Raw genomic sequence first — 15,355 nt, 5'->3', positions numbered from 1 at the left:
CGGCAAGTATCGGCAAGTATCCTTGTATCGGTGTAACCTGATCAGATCGGTGTAACCTGATCAGATCTTGGGATCTTCGAGAAAACCACATACCATTTACCCCCTTTCTATGCAGTGGAATTTGGACAATTTGTCATTATACCGAGGGCCTTAGTAGTTGACAGAAGGGCTAACTGACCTCCTTCAAACAGGAACTTGACAGTTTGCCTGCAGGGAGCATATCCCATGGCAAGTTGACTACTTAGGCACTTTTGATGTAAAGTAAAAACAATCTCTTGTCTCAGAGTGTAATTCAAAGAACAAAGGACCATTTTGCTCAATTGTGCAGGCAGCAGCAGTTATTTTTGTCTCTTGCCTATCATGCTCTTGTTACACAAGAAAGTCATTTCGCTGAGGAGCGAGGAGCAGTTTGTTCCTCTGAGGCTCTTTGAGTAATTTTTTTAGCTGAAGACATTGAAGCCAACAATACGCAGTCTTGAGAACTGCTTTGTGTTTTGCCCTTTTTCAGGAGGGCATGCGCGCATGGTCCTTCCCAACATGCTTGCAGTGTCTGCATTGATTTACAGACCATTTTGGACCATTCATTTGTGTTAACAGCTTTCAAGGGTGCCTGGTAAATTGATGTGTAAGTGAAGGCTTTAATCACATATCGGTCCTTTTCCTGGTTTGGCGTCTGTTTTGCTGTGATGGTAGGTAGATGACCCCCCTGTGTCAAGGGGCATCTTTTTTTTTGTTTGCAAGGCCTCTTTTTGTTCTCTGCTGCTATCCCTTTACTAAAAGCTTTGCAGGTTGGTGATTTCCTCTGCTTCTCCTGCCTGTGTAATTAGGGAGGAGGAGAGGTCAGGTGGAAACGGCTTCTCCTGACAGTGTTATTACTGCGTGCAAAGTGTGACTGTGCTTTCAAAAATGACAGCGCGTAAGTACGCTAATGAGTAACTTCTCTTCATAGCGGGTTAGTGCCAAATAAACGCCTATTTCTTCTAAAAGCTTGTTAGAAAAGGCTGTCGTCCAAACCTTACTGCTCCAGTTTGGCAAGCCGCCTGAAGTTGCTGAGTCCTACCTGACTAGCATTTAAAAAGAGGCAGGTGTTGATAGTTGCAAAAATAAAATAAGAATAAAAGTCCACTTCAGGAAGGCGTGAGTACTATCTCCTGAGAAGATCTACAAAAACCTGTTAATGAGCTGCACTCTGGCTGACCGTGACGAGCCGTGTGTGTAGCCGCTCTTGGTCTTTAGCACCCGTGTCGGAGGAGGCACCCACCTTTCCCCTCACTGCTCGAGACGAGGTTGCCTGTTACCACTCTTCTTTGTTTTGCTTCTTTCTTTCTCTTCTGCTTGTCACTGCCTGCATTTTTCACCTGCTCTGCGTACCCAAAACGTCAGCCCGGGACCCCGCTGCTACACGCGCGCCAGCCGGGACATGGGGCCACGGTGCGAGGCGGGCGGCTGGGGGCTCCCATGCCACGAGCGGGTACGGGCAGCCCCGCACGCAGCTCCCCATCGCGATTTCCCCCGCTTCCGTGACCCGGGCGCTTCCCGAGCCGCCCTACCTCTGCGCCGAAGCTCTCGCAAGGGCTCTTAGTCCATAAAATTGTCATGCGTGTCTTTGAAGGTGCATGAGCTGTTAGCAGCCGCGGTGTCCGGGATCTGCTGCTGCCGCTGCTTCCTTTTACCTTGCCTTCTGTGCGGAGGGCAGGGGGCTGTTTCTTTCTTAATCCAGCACCTGCCGGATTCCTCCTTTGCCCCCAGTTCTGTGCTGGAGAATGCAGTATAGGTTTCTTCCTTTTTAACCTTTTCCATTTCACCCATATTTTGCTTTTTTAAAGCTCTCTGCTGTGTGCCTGTTTGTCATTTCTTTCGCAGGCTGGAAAGCCTTACTCCACTTACTTATGCTTCAAAATAGCAGCAAAACTGGGATCTTTGCCTCCAGGTCCTATCAAACTGACATGCGACCACTGGAAGAGCTGGCCAGCCGTGCTCCAGTATCGCATCTTTTTCTGAGACGTGCAAACCAGGCACTCCCTGTCTCCCTAGATTTATTTCCTCATCTCTGTGCCCCTTTGCACTCCGTTCTCCCAGTCCCAGCAGACACGTCCATAATGAGCTGATTGTCATCTGCACGCAGACCACTTCTATATTCCTTTCACCCCTTAATTACTACAGCGTTGTTTTTTCTTTTCTCCCTGCCACCTTCGCCATCATTTGCTCCTCCTTAGGCCTTACGGGGTTTCTTTCCCCCTTTTTCTCCTTGCAGCCTGCGACTGCAACCCTCGAGGCATCCAGACGCCGCAGTGCGACCGCGCCACGGGGCAGTGCGTCTGCAACGAGGGGGTGGAAGGGCCGCGCTGCGACAAGTGCAGCCGGGGCTACTCCGGCTTCTTCCCCGACTGCGCGCCGTGCCACCAGTGCTTCGCCCTCTGGGACGTGGTCATCGGCGAACTGGCCAACAGGACCCAGCAGTTCCTGGACAGGGCTAACGCCCTGAAAATCACCGGTGTCACCGGCCCGTACCAGCAGACGCTCAACACCCTGGAGGAGAAACTCAGTGAAATTAAAATCATCATTGCTCAAAACCCGGCCGCCGAGCCCCTAAAAAACATCGGCACCCTCTTTGAGGAAGCAGAGTGAGTACGGTTGCAGTCACGTGGCTAAGTCTAGCTCAGCAAGGACGGGAAATCCCAGTGCCCGGGCTCGGGTGGAGAGCTCGCGCTACGCCTCGTGCTCCCCCGGGGCGAAGGACAAACACTGCTGTGTTACGTGACGAGGGGAGAGATTAAATTCCTGGGTTTCCAAGCGCGGCCTTTGGGGTAGAAACACGGGCTGCTTCCTCCATGCTGAGCAGGGGGGAAGCGCTGGTTTCGTAACAGTGACCGTTGCCTTGTGTTTTATTTTAAAAATAAGCCTGCAAAAGAAGGTAGCTTGTGCTTTTGGAGAGCCGGGCGGTTTAACATCAGGTCGCATCACGGATGCTTTCTAGCCGCGCGTGCAGCTGCTAGAGCTTGCTTGCGCAGTGTTGAACAGGGTGCACAAAGCAAAGAGGAGAGGGTTAAAGCACAAATGTCTCAATTAGAGATACGCTTCTGCCCTACAACTCCCCCCTCTAGACTGAGCTGTGGGTCGCTCTGGCCTTTGGGCTCTGTGCCGAGGACGGTCAGAGCAGCTGAAGAGCTGCTTTTCCCTAACATGTATACGCAGATGTGTTTTAAGTAGCTGCTCTTGCTCCTCTCGAGCTGTATAGCAGAAGGAAGCGTTGGGCTTCGCAGGACTGCGGGAAAGGAACAGGCTCTTGAGCTAACGAATGAGGGAGATGTAAATCAACCTTAGAGATTAAAAACTGCCTGATTCTTTCAGAATGAGGAAACAGTTTGGGTTTGCTGGGATCACCCTGGGAATAACTTCCTGTGCCCAATTCGACTCTGCAGCGGTGCTGACTTGAAGGATATATTTGCCTTTCCTTTTAGGGTTATCCCAGGAACTAAAACCGGCTCTGTGGTTTACTAAGGCGATGTTGAACGCTGAGAGCAGGCAGTTTTTCTGCGTAGCCCTAGAGGAGCGGCTGGTGAGGAGGGCCGCTTGCAGACGGGTTAAAAGAATTCATTGTGTTAAAACCGAGGCCTTTTTTTTTTTTTTTCTTCCCCCCTTTCCTGAAGTTCAAATCTGTCCCATGAGTTTGTAGTAATCAAAACTGCATTTGTAGCTGTGTGGGATGGGAAGCAAATTATGTATGGATCATAGTAGTCACCTCTGACCTGCGCAGTTGCCATGATACAAGAGCATTACAGCAGTGCTCTGGAATCTGCCTCCAGTTAATCTTACACAAAGCAGCTGTTTTCTGAGCAATTGGGTGCTTTGAGTTTATAAATGTGCTGTAGATTAAAAAGTAGTTGTGTGTGATAAAGGAAACAAAACCAGTATTCTAGGTAGGCCTGTTGTTACAAATCATTTACAGCTCCATCCAGGGCGGACAGGTCGTGCCGTGGGAGAAGCAGGGCACAGCTCGAACCACCGCGCTTCACTGAAGTAAAGCATTGAGGCCAACAACCCTCCCCCTTTTAAGTCCTGTCCCCTCTGTTTTACAGAAAGCTGACAGCAGATGTTACAGTTAAGATAGCAGACTTAGAAGAAAGCCTTTCAGCACTAGGCCTGAAAAGCAACAGCACGGACACTGACCTGAGCGCGCTGGAGACTGATGCCAAAAGCCTAGAGCGGGTGGTGAAGGAGCTCGCAGAACAGCTGGAGTTCATCAAGATCTCTGATGTGCGGGGTAAGTAAGTGTGGCGAGGAGGGGCACCAACCAGCGGGGCCGCCAAGGATTGAACCTGTATGTGGTTTTAAATACCAGGTTAATCTTCTAACTTGTAGTGAAACTCGTGACCCTAGGGGGGCAGCTCCTTTCTCTGTGTCAGCCGAGTTGCTGATGCAGCAGGAGTTTTGTCCTGCTCCCTCACGCCTTCTCTGTCCCTCCGCGCGTTGCAAAGCTGGCTCAAGTTCTTGGTGCGCAGAGTTACCTGAAAGCCTCTTCATTAGTACATTGTAGACCAGGCACAACAGCTGAAAGGGCAACAGATCCCATGATATACCTGCACGTTTTGCTCTCTCTCCCCATTTCGTTAAACTGCTGTTTCTGTTTGAAGAAACACCCAAGTCTTTACGACTAAGAGCACACCGTAAGGGCCCGGTTCTTCAGAGGAACTCGAGTCTCGCCTGCCCATTGGCACATTCAACTGCCAAACCTCAGTCGCAGAATGGAAATTTGCTGGAGATAGAAGAACGTTACCAAAGTCTTGGGAAATTTTGAAAACTGACTTTGTTCCAACTTGAAACAAAGGCTTTTTTTTAAAAAAAAAACAAAAAACTTCCTGCTTTGCAGGAAGTCTGAGTTTGTTTCCAGTGCATGTGGGATTTCCCAGAGCGAGGCAACCGGGATGCAGAAACGAGGGAGTCCCTGACTTGTGGCAGTCTGCAGAGAGAAGCTGCCCCGCGGTACAGAGCGTGGCAGCCCAGGGCCTCCCTGGGACTTGTCCAGTTAACAGTGCAGCTTTCATAAATCAGTGTCTTTCATCGAGCAGTTGTTTTTTGGGAGAGCTCTCACCAGTTTCCAAGCAGTGACTCCATAAGCAAGACATCCCAGGGCAAGCAACAAGAGCTAAGTAGAGAAGTGAATCCTAAGGCAATAGGCTGTTCCCTGAAAACCTGTAGGGTTGGATCTTCTCTTTTTTTCCCCTCAAGGCAAGCAGAATTAAATAACTAGGCTAGAGAAATTAAAACTTTAAATTTCAGCAAACTTCACATACTCTCAGCCAAGTTTAAAAAAAAAAAAAAAAAGGATTTTTTTTTTTCCTCATGATAGGCTGAACTCTGTCATCCCTGCAATAGCACTGAGTACAAATGCAAAGGCAAGCGTTTCATTTAGCTTGGCATTCAGATAGATAAAAGAATAGGCTAACCCAGATGTGTCATCCAGCAACCTCCATAATATAAATTACTTGGCGTTACTGACCCAACTGCTGAGCTGCTCAGTCTGATTTCTGCAGGAGCCTTGGACAGTATCACCAAGTACTTCCAGATGTCCCTGGAGGCAGAAGACCGGGTCAATGCCTCCACCGTTCACCCCGACAGCGTGGTGGAAGTGTCAGCGCAAACACGCCAGGAGGTGGAAGACTTAATCAACGAGAAGGAGGCCCAGTTCAAGGCGAAACAGGAGGAGCAGTCGCGCCTGCTCGACGAACTGGCAGGCAAGCTGCAAAGCCTGGATCTCTCCGAAGCGGCTGAGAAGGTATGTGGCTAAGATTGGTTGGGATAAAACTTGCAGCAAAACTAACGTCGGATTGTGACAGAATGACAGGCAGGGGCAAACTGTTTAGAGAAGCTGGACAGTGCGAGATATGCAGTTTGTTCATGAAAAAGGCATGTTTCTTGGGTTATAGAGCATTTTGTGAGCTTGAACGGGGCTGCTTAATCTATGGGCATTGAGAGACCTGCTGGCTTTGAAGCATCAGCCCTTCACATTGGTCTCCTCCTGCCTGCTCCTCCCCACACCCATTGGAGCACCCCATCATTTCATCGTCCTTGCTCTAACACAAATCCCTTTGGCATGGACAGAGCGCTCAAGCACAGAAGTTCATCAAGCCTGCTGGAGTGAGGGTCTACCTCTTAGCTTGGCCTCCGCTCCTGTGCTTGCTTTCACTAGGCCCTTCCTAGGGAAGGGACTTTTGTGGCTTTGCAGGGCAGCCGCTGTGCCTGTGTGATGGTCAGCTGGGAAGCGCTCCTGCATGCAGAGAGCAGCCACATGCCCAGGCATCTCCACGCACCCGCTCCTGCGCTTGAGCCAAGGCAGTGCCTACAGGGAGCAGAGTCAAGAGAACAGACTGGCTGCTGAAGCTGCCTGCTGGGCTGTAAATACCACCAGGGCGGCTTTCTCCCTTGTTTCTCTTTGACAGTAGCCAGCTGCTTTCGGAGAGCAGCCCTGCTTGCTGGTTTGGCAGCAGAAGTGCTCACATGAACTCCTCAGGCAGTAAGAGGCCAGGTCTTCAAATAGTGACGTGTCCCTGTGTCCCTGTCCTGTGGCACGGCAGTGATCCATCCTGGCTTCCCTGCCCCTCCTTTCTTTCCTGTGGAAAAGGCAGCTTTTTGTTTAGTTTCCCTTCCCCTACATTCCTGCTGAGCACGTTCTTGAGGACTGAAAAATCTTTGTTAGATGTTTATCAGGGCTGTAAACACTGCGTTGCTTGGAGGTGTAATTGTGGGGCACCAAAAAAGAAAAAAAAAAAATTTTTGCTTTCTAGCTACTGCCGAGCTGCATGCCAAGCAGGTAAGAGGGAATCATTTACACTTCACAAGCAGCAGCAAACTTGGCCCAACCCCTAGGTTTCCCCAGAGAGCTTCTTGGCCGCAAAAGACAGCAGTTAGCGACTCTCGCTTGGCATGGGGAGGCAGGGAAAGGCTCTGCGCAGGAACAGGGAACTTTCCAATTTTCCATCTGGCTGAAACTATTTCATAGTCTAAACAATTGACCAAGGAGTGAAAAAGGAGTACAAAAGCCCACAATCAAAACAGCTTTTCTGAGAGAGCTCATCCTGTGACAGCAATTCATAAATTTTTTTTTTTTTAAAAGTGTTTTGGTAAGACCAAATCAGAACAAACATTTGGGGAAAGGACAGTGGACAGTTTGAAAGGGGAACTTTTTTTTTTTTTTTTTTTAAACTTTCCTTGGTAAATGTGTTTCAGCTTCTTAGTTTATTTATTTTTAGGGTATTGGAGCAAAGTAAAAGGTACTATTGATAAAATAGCTGCTTGGGCCCACCCCTTTTTTTCCGCAGCAGAGGGAAGCTTGCTTTCTAGGTGGAAGATGCTACTACTCTATCCCTTGTGTTTGCAAACAAAGCTTGGAGGCAGATTTTTTTTTTCAGTGAAGACCACGTTCAGGAAAACACAAGACAGCGAAGGCTAGACAAGACTTCCCTCATACCCTCCAGCTACTTCAGCGTCAAAGACCTGGCTATTTGTAATGCCCGGCTAAGGGGAGGTGGTGGGAGGGGGTGGCAGAAGGAAGATGAAGGCTGCTGTGACGTGGACCACCTTCTGCTGGCAGCTCTGCTGCAGCTCCCTACTCCATCCCCCTGCAGCCCAGCCATGGAAACAAGCTGCAACTTCTGCCCTTGTCTCCTTTTGTCCGCCGCAGACCTGCGGAGCTCCCTCGGGAGTGTCGTGTGCCGAATCCGAGTGTGGCGGGTTGAACTGCCGAACAGCCGAGGGACAGAAGAAGTGTGGAGGACCTGGCTGTGACGGGCTGGTGACTGTAGCGCACAACGCCTGGCAGAAAGCCATGGATTTTGACAGAGACATCCTCAGTGCCTTAGCAGAAGTTGAGCAGCTCTCCAAAATGGTAATATGCCAAATCAGTTGTTAGATATTAAAAAAATAGATTATTTTAGCTGCAACACAAGTTTAGACACCAATTGACAAAGTATGTGCCTGGCTTACTTCAAAATGTTTCTTTTCAGTTGTGTAACTTCATTATACTTTTAAAGCTCCTCGGAAAATGAGCTTGTTAAAGTGAAGTTTCATGCATAACTCTAAACATTAGCCTGAGTTGTTTAAACTAACATTGGTGTGGTGGCTCGCGGCCAGCTTTTAAAAGTGTTCTGCAAGTTTTATGAGGAAAAAACATTTCTCATTACTACTACTTCTGACTCCGAATTTTTGTTGTAAAACAGGCCTTAAAGCATAAGCAAATATGCAGTCAAGCCCTCTGTTTTTACACTCCAGGTTTCCGAGGCGAAACAGCGAGCAGATGAAGCAAAACAAAACGCACAAGAAGTTCTGCTCAAAACCAACGCTACAAAAGAACAAGTGGACAGAAGCAATGAAGATCTGAGAAACCTCATTAAACAGATCAGAGACTTCCTAATGCGTAAAAACCTTACACTTAAATTACTTGTTTTAAGTCTACATTTATGAAAACCCTGCCGGTATTCTTGACTCCTTCTCCAAGGTGCAACACAATAGTTCCCCTTTTCAGACAGACTTAGTGTGTATGATGAAATCTTGAAACCAGAGAAAACCAAGACAATGGGAAAGCGTGGCCAAACTGCAAAGTATTATTCTGCTAATTTCAGCCGAGACTGTTGTACTTTGCTAGCTTGCCAAGTCAGTTCCTAAGCTCTGGCTAGAAAGATAAAGTACTATTAAAGGGAAGGAAAGTTAGTTAGAAGCTCCACGTTTCTCTCTCAGTAGGTAGGTAGGTAAAGGTTAAATGAGGGCCTTGCTCACTAGTGAGTTGTTGCATGGCAAGCCCAGTCCTTCCCTGTTTGTGCAAGGCTGAGGATACTGTTAGCACAAATACATTTATGTATGTGCAGCTGCTGGCTTAGTTTCCTGCAGGCTGTTGTCTCCTCCCCACAGCCCCAGCATGCTGTGGCTAATCACGAAGATCTTCAACTGTATGCCAGGGCCTACGCTTCTGCTGGGCCTGTCCTTAGAGGGACGTTCACCCTAAAAAAACAGTTTTAACAACACCTCTATTTTCTGCAAGTCCTGGGGAGGAAGGTCTTCCATTATTTTAAGAAGCAGCCAGACAAGCACTCGAGTACTGAGACTTGAGAGCAGCCTTCACGAAGCTTTCATTCACATCTTTGTCCTTTGTGTCGTTCCGCTAGAAGACAGCGCTGACCTGGACAGCATTGAGGCAGTGGCTAATGAAGTGCTGAACATGGAGATGCCAAGCACTCCCCAGCAGCTACATGCTCTGACAGAAGATATTCGTGAGCGTGTAGAAAGTCTTTCTGATGTCGAGGTCATTCTGCAGCAGAGTGCTGGGGACATTGCCAGAGCAGAAATGCTGTTGGAAGAAGCCAAGAAAGCAAGGTATGCAACCTTAGTCTGTGTTAGCTGTGTTTTCAGTCACCAACAGCTTGAATGAGATTCAATTTCATTCTGTCAGAAAATGCTGACTTTAGTGGAGAATCTCTGTTGGGGTAAGTTAAAGGGCAAAAATGGCCTTCTAATGTACAACTAGTTCTTTTTCCAGTGCCAAAATGAATGCATTTTTAGTGTTTGCCTCTTTTTGCTTCACAGCAAAGGTGCAACAGATGTTAAAGTCACTGCAGACATGGTGAAAGCAGCACTGGAAGAAGCTGAAAAAGCTCAAAATGCAGCTGAAAAAGCCATCAAACAAGCTGATGAAGATATTAAAGGAACTCAAGACCTGCTGACCTCAGTGAGTCCTTACAGGGTATTTATTAAGCTATAAAAACAGCACAAAGTCTGAAACTTAAACTGGTGTAAACTTGTCTAGGGAAGGCTTTGAAGAACCACAGATCAAAGCCTGCACGTCAGACCATTCTTGCCTTCACATAAGCTTTTTTAAGTTAGCAAGTCAGATGCTAGGGGCTCATTTGCTCTTAGAGAAAAGGCTTTTCTCATCCCGTATCCTGCACCACTGAAGTGAAATGAGCAAGATCGTAGCCCTCTAATGTGGCAGATGTGCCAGGATCCCCAGAAAGTCATACTTATCAACCACATCGCATTAATATATTGGTGTCTTCAAGGAGCCGTGCTGTCCATGTCATCCACCACTGCACCATGATATCATTAAAAATTGCTGTAGTATTGTCAGATAATATATTTTCAGACTTCAACAGATGTTCCTAGTCCTAAGGACACCATAGTGCTATACCCATGAAATCTGGCCAGCTTGGAAGATAAGCATCCTCACAAGCTCATTATTACATGATAGAGCCAAACGTCTGAAGTTCTGTCTGCTGATTAGGCAACTCTTACCTCTGTGTAATATAATCAAGTCATTTTTAAGGCAGTTCCTTAATGCTCTTTGCAGCCCCATCTTATCTTTAAGCAGTGGGCTCTTTTATCCTGACTGCAATTAGCCATTTGTAACAAATAAAACACTGCTTTTTATCACAGATGTACAGACCTGAACTGATTAGTTGATCAGGGCCTACCCAGAAAGCATAGTATTGTATCTACAGTCTTTTTGAAAGTTTAACTGTTGTCCATCTTCTTGGTTAGATTGAATCTGAAAATGCAGCATCCGAAGAAACACTGAACAACGCTACCTTACGCCTGTTTAAGCTAGAGAAGAGTGTTGAAGATCTTAAGCAAAAGGCTGCTACAAATTCAGAGAACGTGGACAATATAGAAGACACAATTGGTATTGCAAAGCAAAATGCTGAAGAAGTTAAAAAGGTGAGAAATTTGGGAAAGATGCTAAGGAAAAACCAACAATAGGCACAGCCCAGGTTTGGCTAGGGGTACATCAGTGAATATGTTTGATCCAGTTCATATATTAGTGAAGTAGCAGGGGCGAGGGGAGGGGGAAAAAAAAGAAAAAAAAACTTGGTGCACTTAAAAGATTTTTACTTGGTCTGCTACCAACTATATGGAGAAAGAAGTATTAGGAAGTTGTCAGGTTCTAAAATAGTAGCAGGAAATATATCTTGCTGTCACACTGCCAGTCTGTTATTGTTTCTTTCCCACAGCTTTACTATCTGCTACAGGAGAATCAGGTTTTTTTTTCCCCCTTCCATAAAGGACTTAAGGTGAATTAAGTGACAAGTAAACTCCTTAGCTCCATCTAAAGCCAGAGTCATTTTTAAGTATCAAAGAGGATGAAAAACTCTAAGACTGTATGGTATCTATCTCTCCCAGTTTCTGCTATTCATCTTCTTAATACCAAAAGAACGGTCTGTTCCTTTGACAGACTTGTCAGTTGTGTTGTTAATGAGTTTCCTTGCTCCAATCTGTTGCCTATAGTTAAGCCAGCAGTCTCAAGAGCAGTTTTCTGCCAGGAGAAACATTTTATCCATCCAATCAATTATTTGCAAACATTGTGAAGTATTTCAGGTGGCTGTCAAGTAAACAGAAGAGACTTGCAGTAGTGCTGCAGCTTGTGAACCTGCTTATTTGCTGAATTCAGTTGGGTCACCTTAGCCTTGTAGAGAAAACCACAGCTGAGAAGCCAACCTGGTGTCTTCTCCAACACAGGCAGCTGTTCTCTTGTTACTGACAGGGCAACAAGGGTATTCCTCCCTAAAGCAGAGCATTCAGCCAGAAGCAATGCCCATTGCTTTCCGTTACAAGCAGCTTTCCAGCTGTATGAGGGGCCTATGGCTTCCCATTAGTTAGCAGAATTAGCAGAACTGTACAGTTGAATCCTGTATATCCTTCACAAGCGTTGGTATTAAAGCTGCAGATCAGTCACAAATCTGCAAAAGGGCAACTCTGAGTCTTGGTCACAACTATTAAAGTCTTGAATATTAAGTAGGAAATACCACTACACTGTTTCCACTTTAGTTAAGCGTGCTAACAGTCCCTACTCTTGTCCTTATCTGGATTAATAAAGTTGGACAGTGGAAAGGTGAGCTCCCCTTGCATAGTCTTTTAAATGGCTCCATCTTGTGCTTGAACCCGGAACAACAGGTCCTCAACAACGAGCTGAACACCAAGTATAAAACTGTGGAAGATCTCATTGCCAAAAAGACAGAAGAATCAGCTGATGCTAGGAGGAAAGCTGACATGTTGCAAGATGAAGCTAAAGCACTGTTGGCTCAAGCAAACAGCAAACTCCAGCTGCTCAAAGGTAAGTCAGTTCTGAGGAGAGAAGTCATCCTCTTAGAATATGAAGCAATATCATGCTGCTAAACCAACTACTCAGCAGGCAGGGGGGAAAAAAAAGAAAAAACAGAAGTTACTTGTCAGTGAGGTTTGATCTGCCTGCCTATTCTTATGGATGCAGCATAGTCTTTCAAATCAAAGACTTGAAAAGAAAGCTAAAACCTACAGTGAGACACACAAACTTCTGGTATGGCAGCTATCCCTACTCAACAAAGAATCGCAACAAGGAAGGATTAGCCAGAACAAAACCACCATGCTTTACGACCAGGCCAACCCATTCAGCAACATTAAAAGCAGTCAACCTCTTGACAGCCTACCCAGAAGATCTCTCATCCAAATACTCCCCTAACCCCACCCCGTCCTGGAAAGCAGTTAAAAGGTAATTATGATAGGCTGTCACTTCCAGTTTACATTTGAATTGAACACTTACTTATAATTGCCAATAAAGTACATTGAAACAGGAGGGTGCAACCTGCTCTTAGGCGCCAGGGAGGAAGCTAAGTTTTCCTTCTGTTTTGGCCAGGCCAGGAACCCATTCTTCCCCTTAGCCGCTCTTGCAGTTATAGTGACTCACGCATTAGTCTTGACTGTAAGAAGCCAAAACCTTTCAGTGTTCAGTAAAAGCTACCATAGAGCATAATGGCAATTATTTTCAACATAAATGAAAAAATACTTTTGGATTCCCACTTATGGAAAATTACTGCCTTCTTGCTTTATGTCTCATTATTAAGCAAACAAAAAGGTGCCAAAAATGCAAAGGCTTTGCATTACTTTTCTAGTCGCATTCTCTTCCACATTGAAGGAAATCTGAATGGTATTTTATCCATAACAATAATTGTTTTACATTCCAGTACATTAAAACACTCCTGGATTAAACTTTTTTTTCCCGCCTTCCTTTGCTGACAGATTTGGAGAACACGTATGAAAACAACCAAAAAGTTCTGGAAGACAAAGCCAAGCAGTTGGTAGAGCTGGAAGAGACAGTCCGCTCCCTCTTACAGACAATCAGCCAGAAAGTTGCTGTTTATAGCACTTGCTTATAAGACGGGGGCAGGAAATGCTTGCTGAAATGTGTTCAAGATGGGTTTCACAAGTATTACACTAGTTCTTTTCTGACATTACCCTAAGACCTGATAAAGTGAACAGGTTTGATATTGACTTTAAGTCACAGAACCAAAGACAAGTAATGTTTTGATGCTGAAAATAAACAGTACTTTTTTTAATCACTGTATGTACCTAGTATGACTCATTAACTGCCTTGTGGTTTTCAGTAGGCAAAAAAATGGTAAATCAGTTAATCCTTTAGCTTCTGCAAGTGTTGTTTTTAACCTAGTTAGAGAATATCCTAATAAAATCTTGGCTCCAACTATGTAATTCTAAATAAGGGCTCCAATTACTGTGAAATACAGGATGATCTCTCAAAACATAGTGAAGAGTGAATAAAGACATACCGTCCTTTGGATTGCTAGCAAGCATTTCCACCTTAATAGTCTAAAGGGAATATTTACCCTCTGCATGATGTTCATTTAGGCTAAACATAAGTTTCATTGCACTGATTATGAAACCCTTCATTTGTGAAGTGGAAACAGAAGACAGCATTGAAGATATGAGTGTGGTTTATATTTCAAGCACTGAATTTACATGATTAACCAAGCTTGGAGACTCAAGCCTCTCTGGAAAAGAAACTACGGTGTTTACAGCACACGGTGTTAATCAGTTAAGGAGCGATAACTGGGCTTGAAGCTACCTAAGCTCCAAGTTATTTGTGGAACAGTGCACCTTCAGACAATTGTACAGTACTGTGCAAATAGATTTACAATATTCACCAGTTACATACGCACAAATTGGCCTCCTACTCAATTGCAACATGCATTTTCATATCCTGAGGGCTAACTCAGACCTGAGGAATACAGCTGCATATACACTTTGATCAGCAGCTGTTTCTGATGTACAGGAAGCTATACTAATGTTAGCAAAAATTAGGACAACTATGGCAGAATATAGCACCACTGATGCAAACTGAGGAATAACTACTTCAAAGAAAAGTTACCCTGAACCACCACAAGTTACAAATGCTACAGCAGAAAAGCCCAACAGAAACTGATTGCCGTATCAGCCTCATACACTGGTTCACTGACAGTACAGTTAGCATCTGTTAAAAATATCATCTGCAAACTTTGCAACATCCAGGCTTAACTGCTGTCAGGCCCCCTTATAGGTGGCTCAGTAGCTCATCTTATTTCTATCCTTGCAAGCACTCCTCACACACTTCAGTGAAGCACAGAAGTGACAGAGAAGTAACAATCGTCTGAGGCCTTGAATTTTACTTTGAAGTGGCTAGGAGAACATAGGTTCCAGTACAATTTTAGTAGTCACTAAATCACTTTGACTTGGTCAAAGTTTTCCAGTTTTCATTTGACAACAACAGCAAAATGAGATACGGGAATTTATAGTTGATTAACCTCAAGGAGGAGCTGTAAAAAGAATGCCAAAAAGGAAGACTGTCACAATTAATTAGGGGTACAGGCCAGCGAGGGAGAAAGCTGCGTCTCACAAGAGATCAGGTCTTCTATGAAGGACAGCTTGCAAGGCACCAGATGATCGACACTCTGTAACATTTGCCAGCAGGCAGAAGTGAGTAGCTCCATTAGGAGAATCTGATTTTCCTCCCCAAGTATTACGTCACCTTTGATTTACCTGCAGCAGCTTCCTACTAACATCTGAAAGCACGTCCGCTTACTCCATCAATTCATGGATACGCCAGGTTATCTCACAGGCCGGCGATAAGCTTAAAAGCCCTAGCTTCCTCCCATCTGCATCCATACTTAAAACAATTTAAAAAAAAAAAAAGAATAGTTTTACTGGTGTTTGTTTGTTAACTGAAATCTTAAGAAAATGGCCGTGTTGACATACATTTCCATCATTCAGTATGGATAATGGATCAATACATGAATGAAAAGCTCTAAAGAGAAGGAGATGGGAGGATGCAACCATCTTGTCTATACACAAAGAAAAAGAGATGGGAGGATGCAACCATCTTGTCTATACACAAAAATCAAGTAGCTGTTTCTTTAAGGCACATTTCTCATCCATCGGGGGTAATGATTAAAGGACACGAACAATACCAGCATGCGTTAAGATTTTGCTGTACAAATTAAGGCAGAGGAGCCAAACAAAGAATGACGCCCTGCAAAACAAAAATTAAAATGAGCTACTAGAATTT

The 15,355-nt window shown here is 45.3% G+C and overlaps 1 protein-coding gene across 2 annotated transcripts in view; it reads left to right on the top strand.

Moving 5' to 3' along the window:
• Positions 1–13,363, top strand: part of LAMB1 (laminin subunit beta 1) — a 45,802-nt gene extending 32,439 nt beyond the window's left edge. For both annotated transcript variants that reach the window (XM_068930617.1, XM_068930627.1), the window contains exons 24-33: positions 2,255–2,624; positions 4,080–4,264; positions 5,535–5,776; positions 7,682–7,885; positions 8,269–8,413; positions 9,159–9,366; positions 9,577–9,718; positions 10,528–10,704; positions 11,938–12,097; positions 13,039–13,363. In XM_068930617.1, the coding sequence (XP_068786718.1) occupies positions 2,255–2,624; positions 4,080–4,264; positions 5,535–5,776; positions 7,682–7,885; positions 8,269–8,413; positions 9,159–9,366; positions 9,577–9,718; positions 10,528–10,704; positions 11,938–12,097; positions 13,039–13,175 (1,970 nt within the window). In that variant the 3' untranslated portion in view covers positions 13,176–13,363. The remainder of the gene's footprint in view (positions 1–2,254; positions 2,625–4,079; positions 4,265–5,534; positions 5,777–7,681; positions 7,886–8,268; positions 8,414–9,158; positions 9,367–9,576; positions 9,719–10,527; positions 10,705–11,937; positions 12,098–13,038) is intronic.
• Positions 13,364–15,355: the final 1,992 nt, after the last annotated feature.

This window comes from Struthio camelus, chromosome 1 (genome assembly GCF_040807025.1).
Source record: "Struthio camelus isolate bStrCam1 chromosome 1, bStrCam1.hap1, whole genome shotgun sequence".
Classification (NCBI taxonomy): domain Eukaryota; kingdom Metazoa; phylum Chordata; class Aves; order Struthioniformes; family Struthionidae; genus Struthio; species Struthio camelus.
Note: the sequence above shows the minus strand (reverse complement) of the source record. Positions and strands in the feature narration are given on the sequence as shown.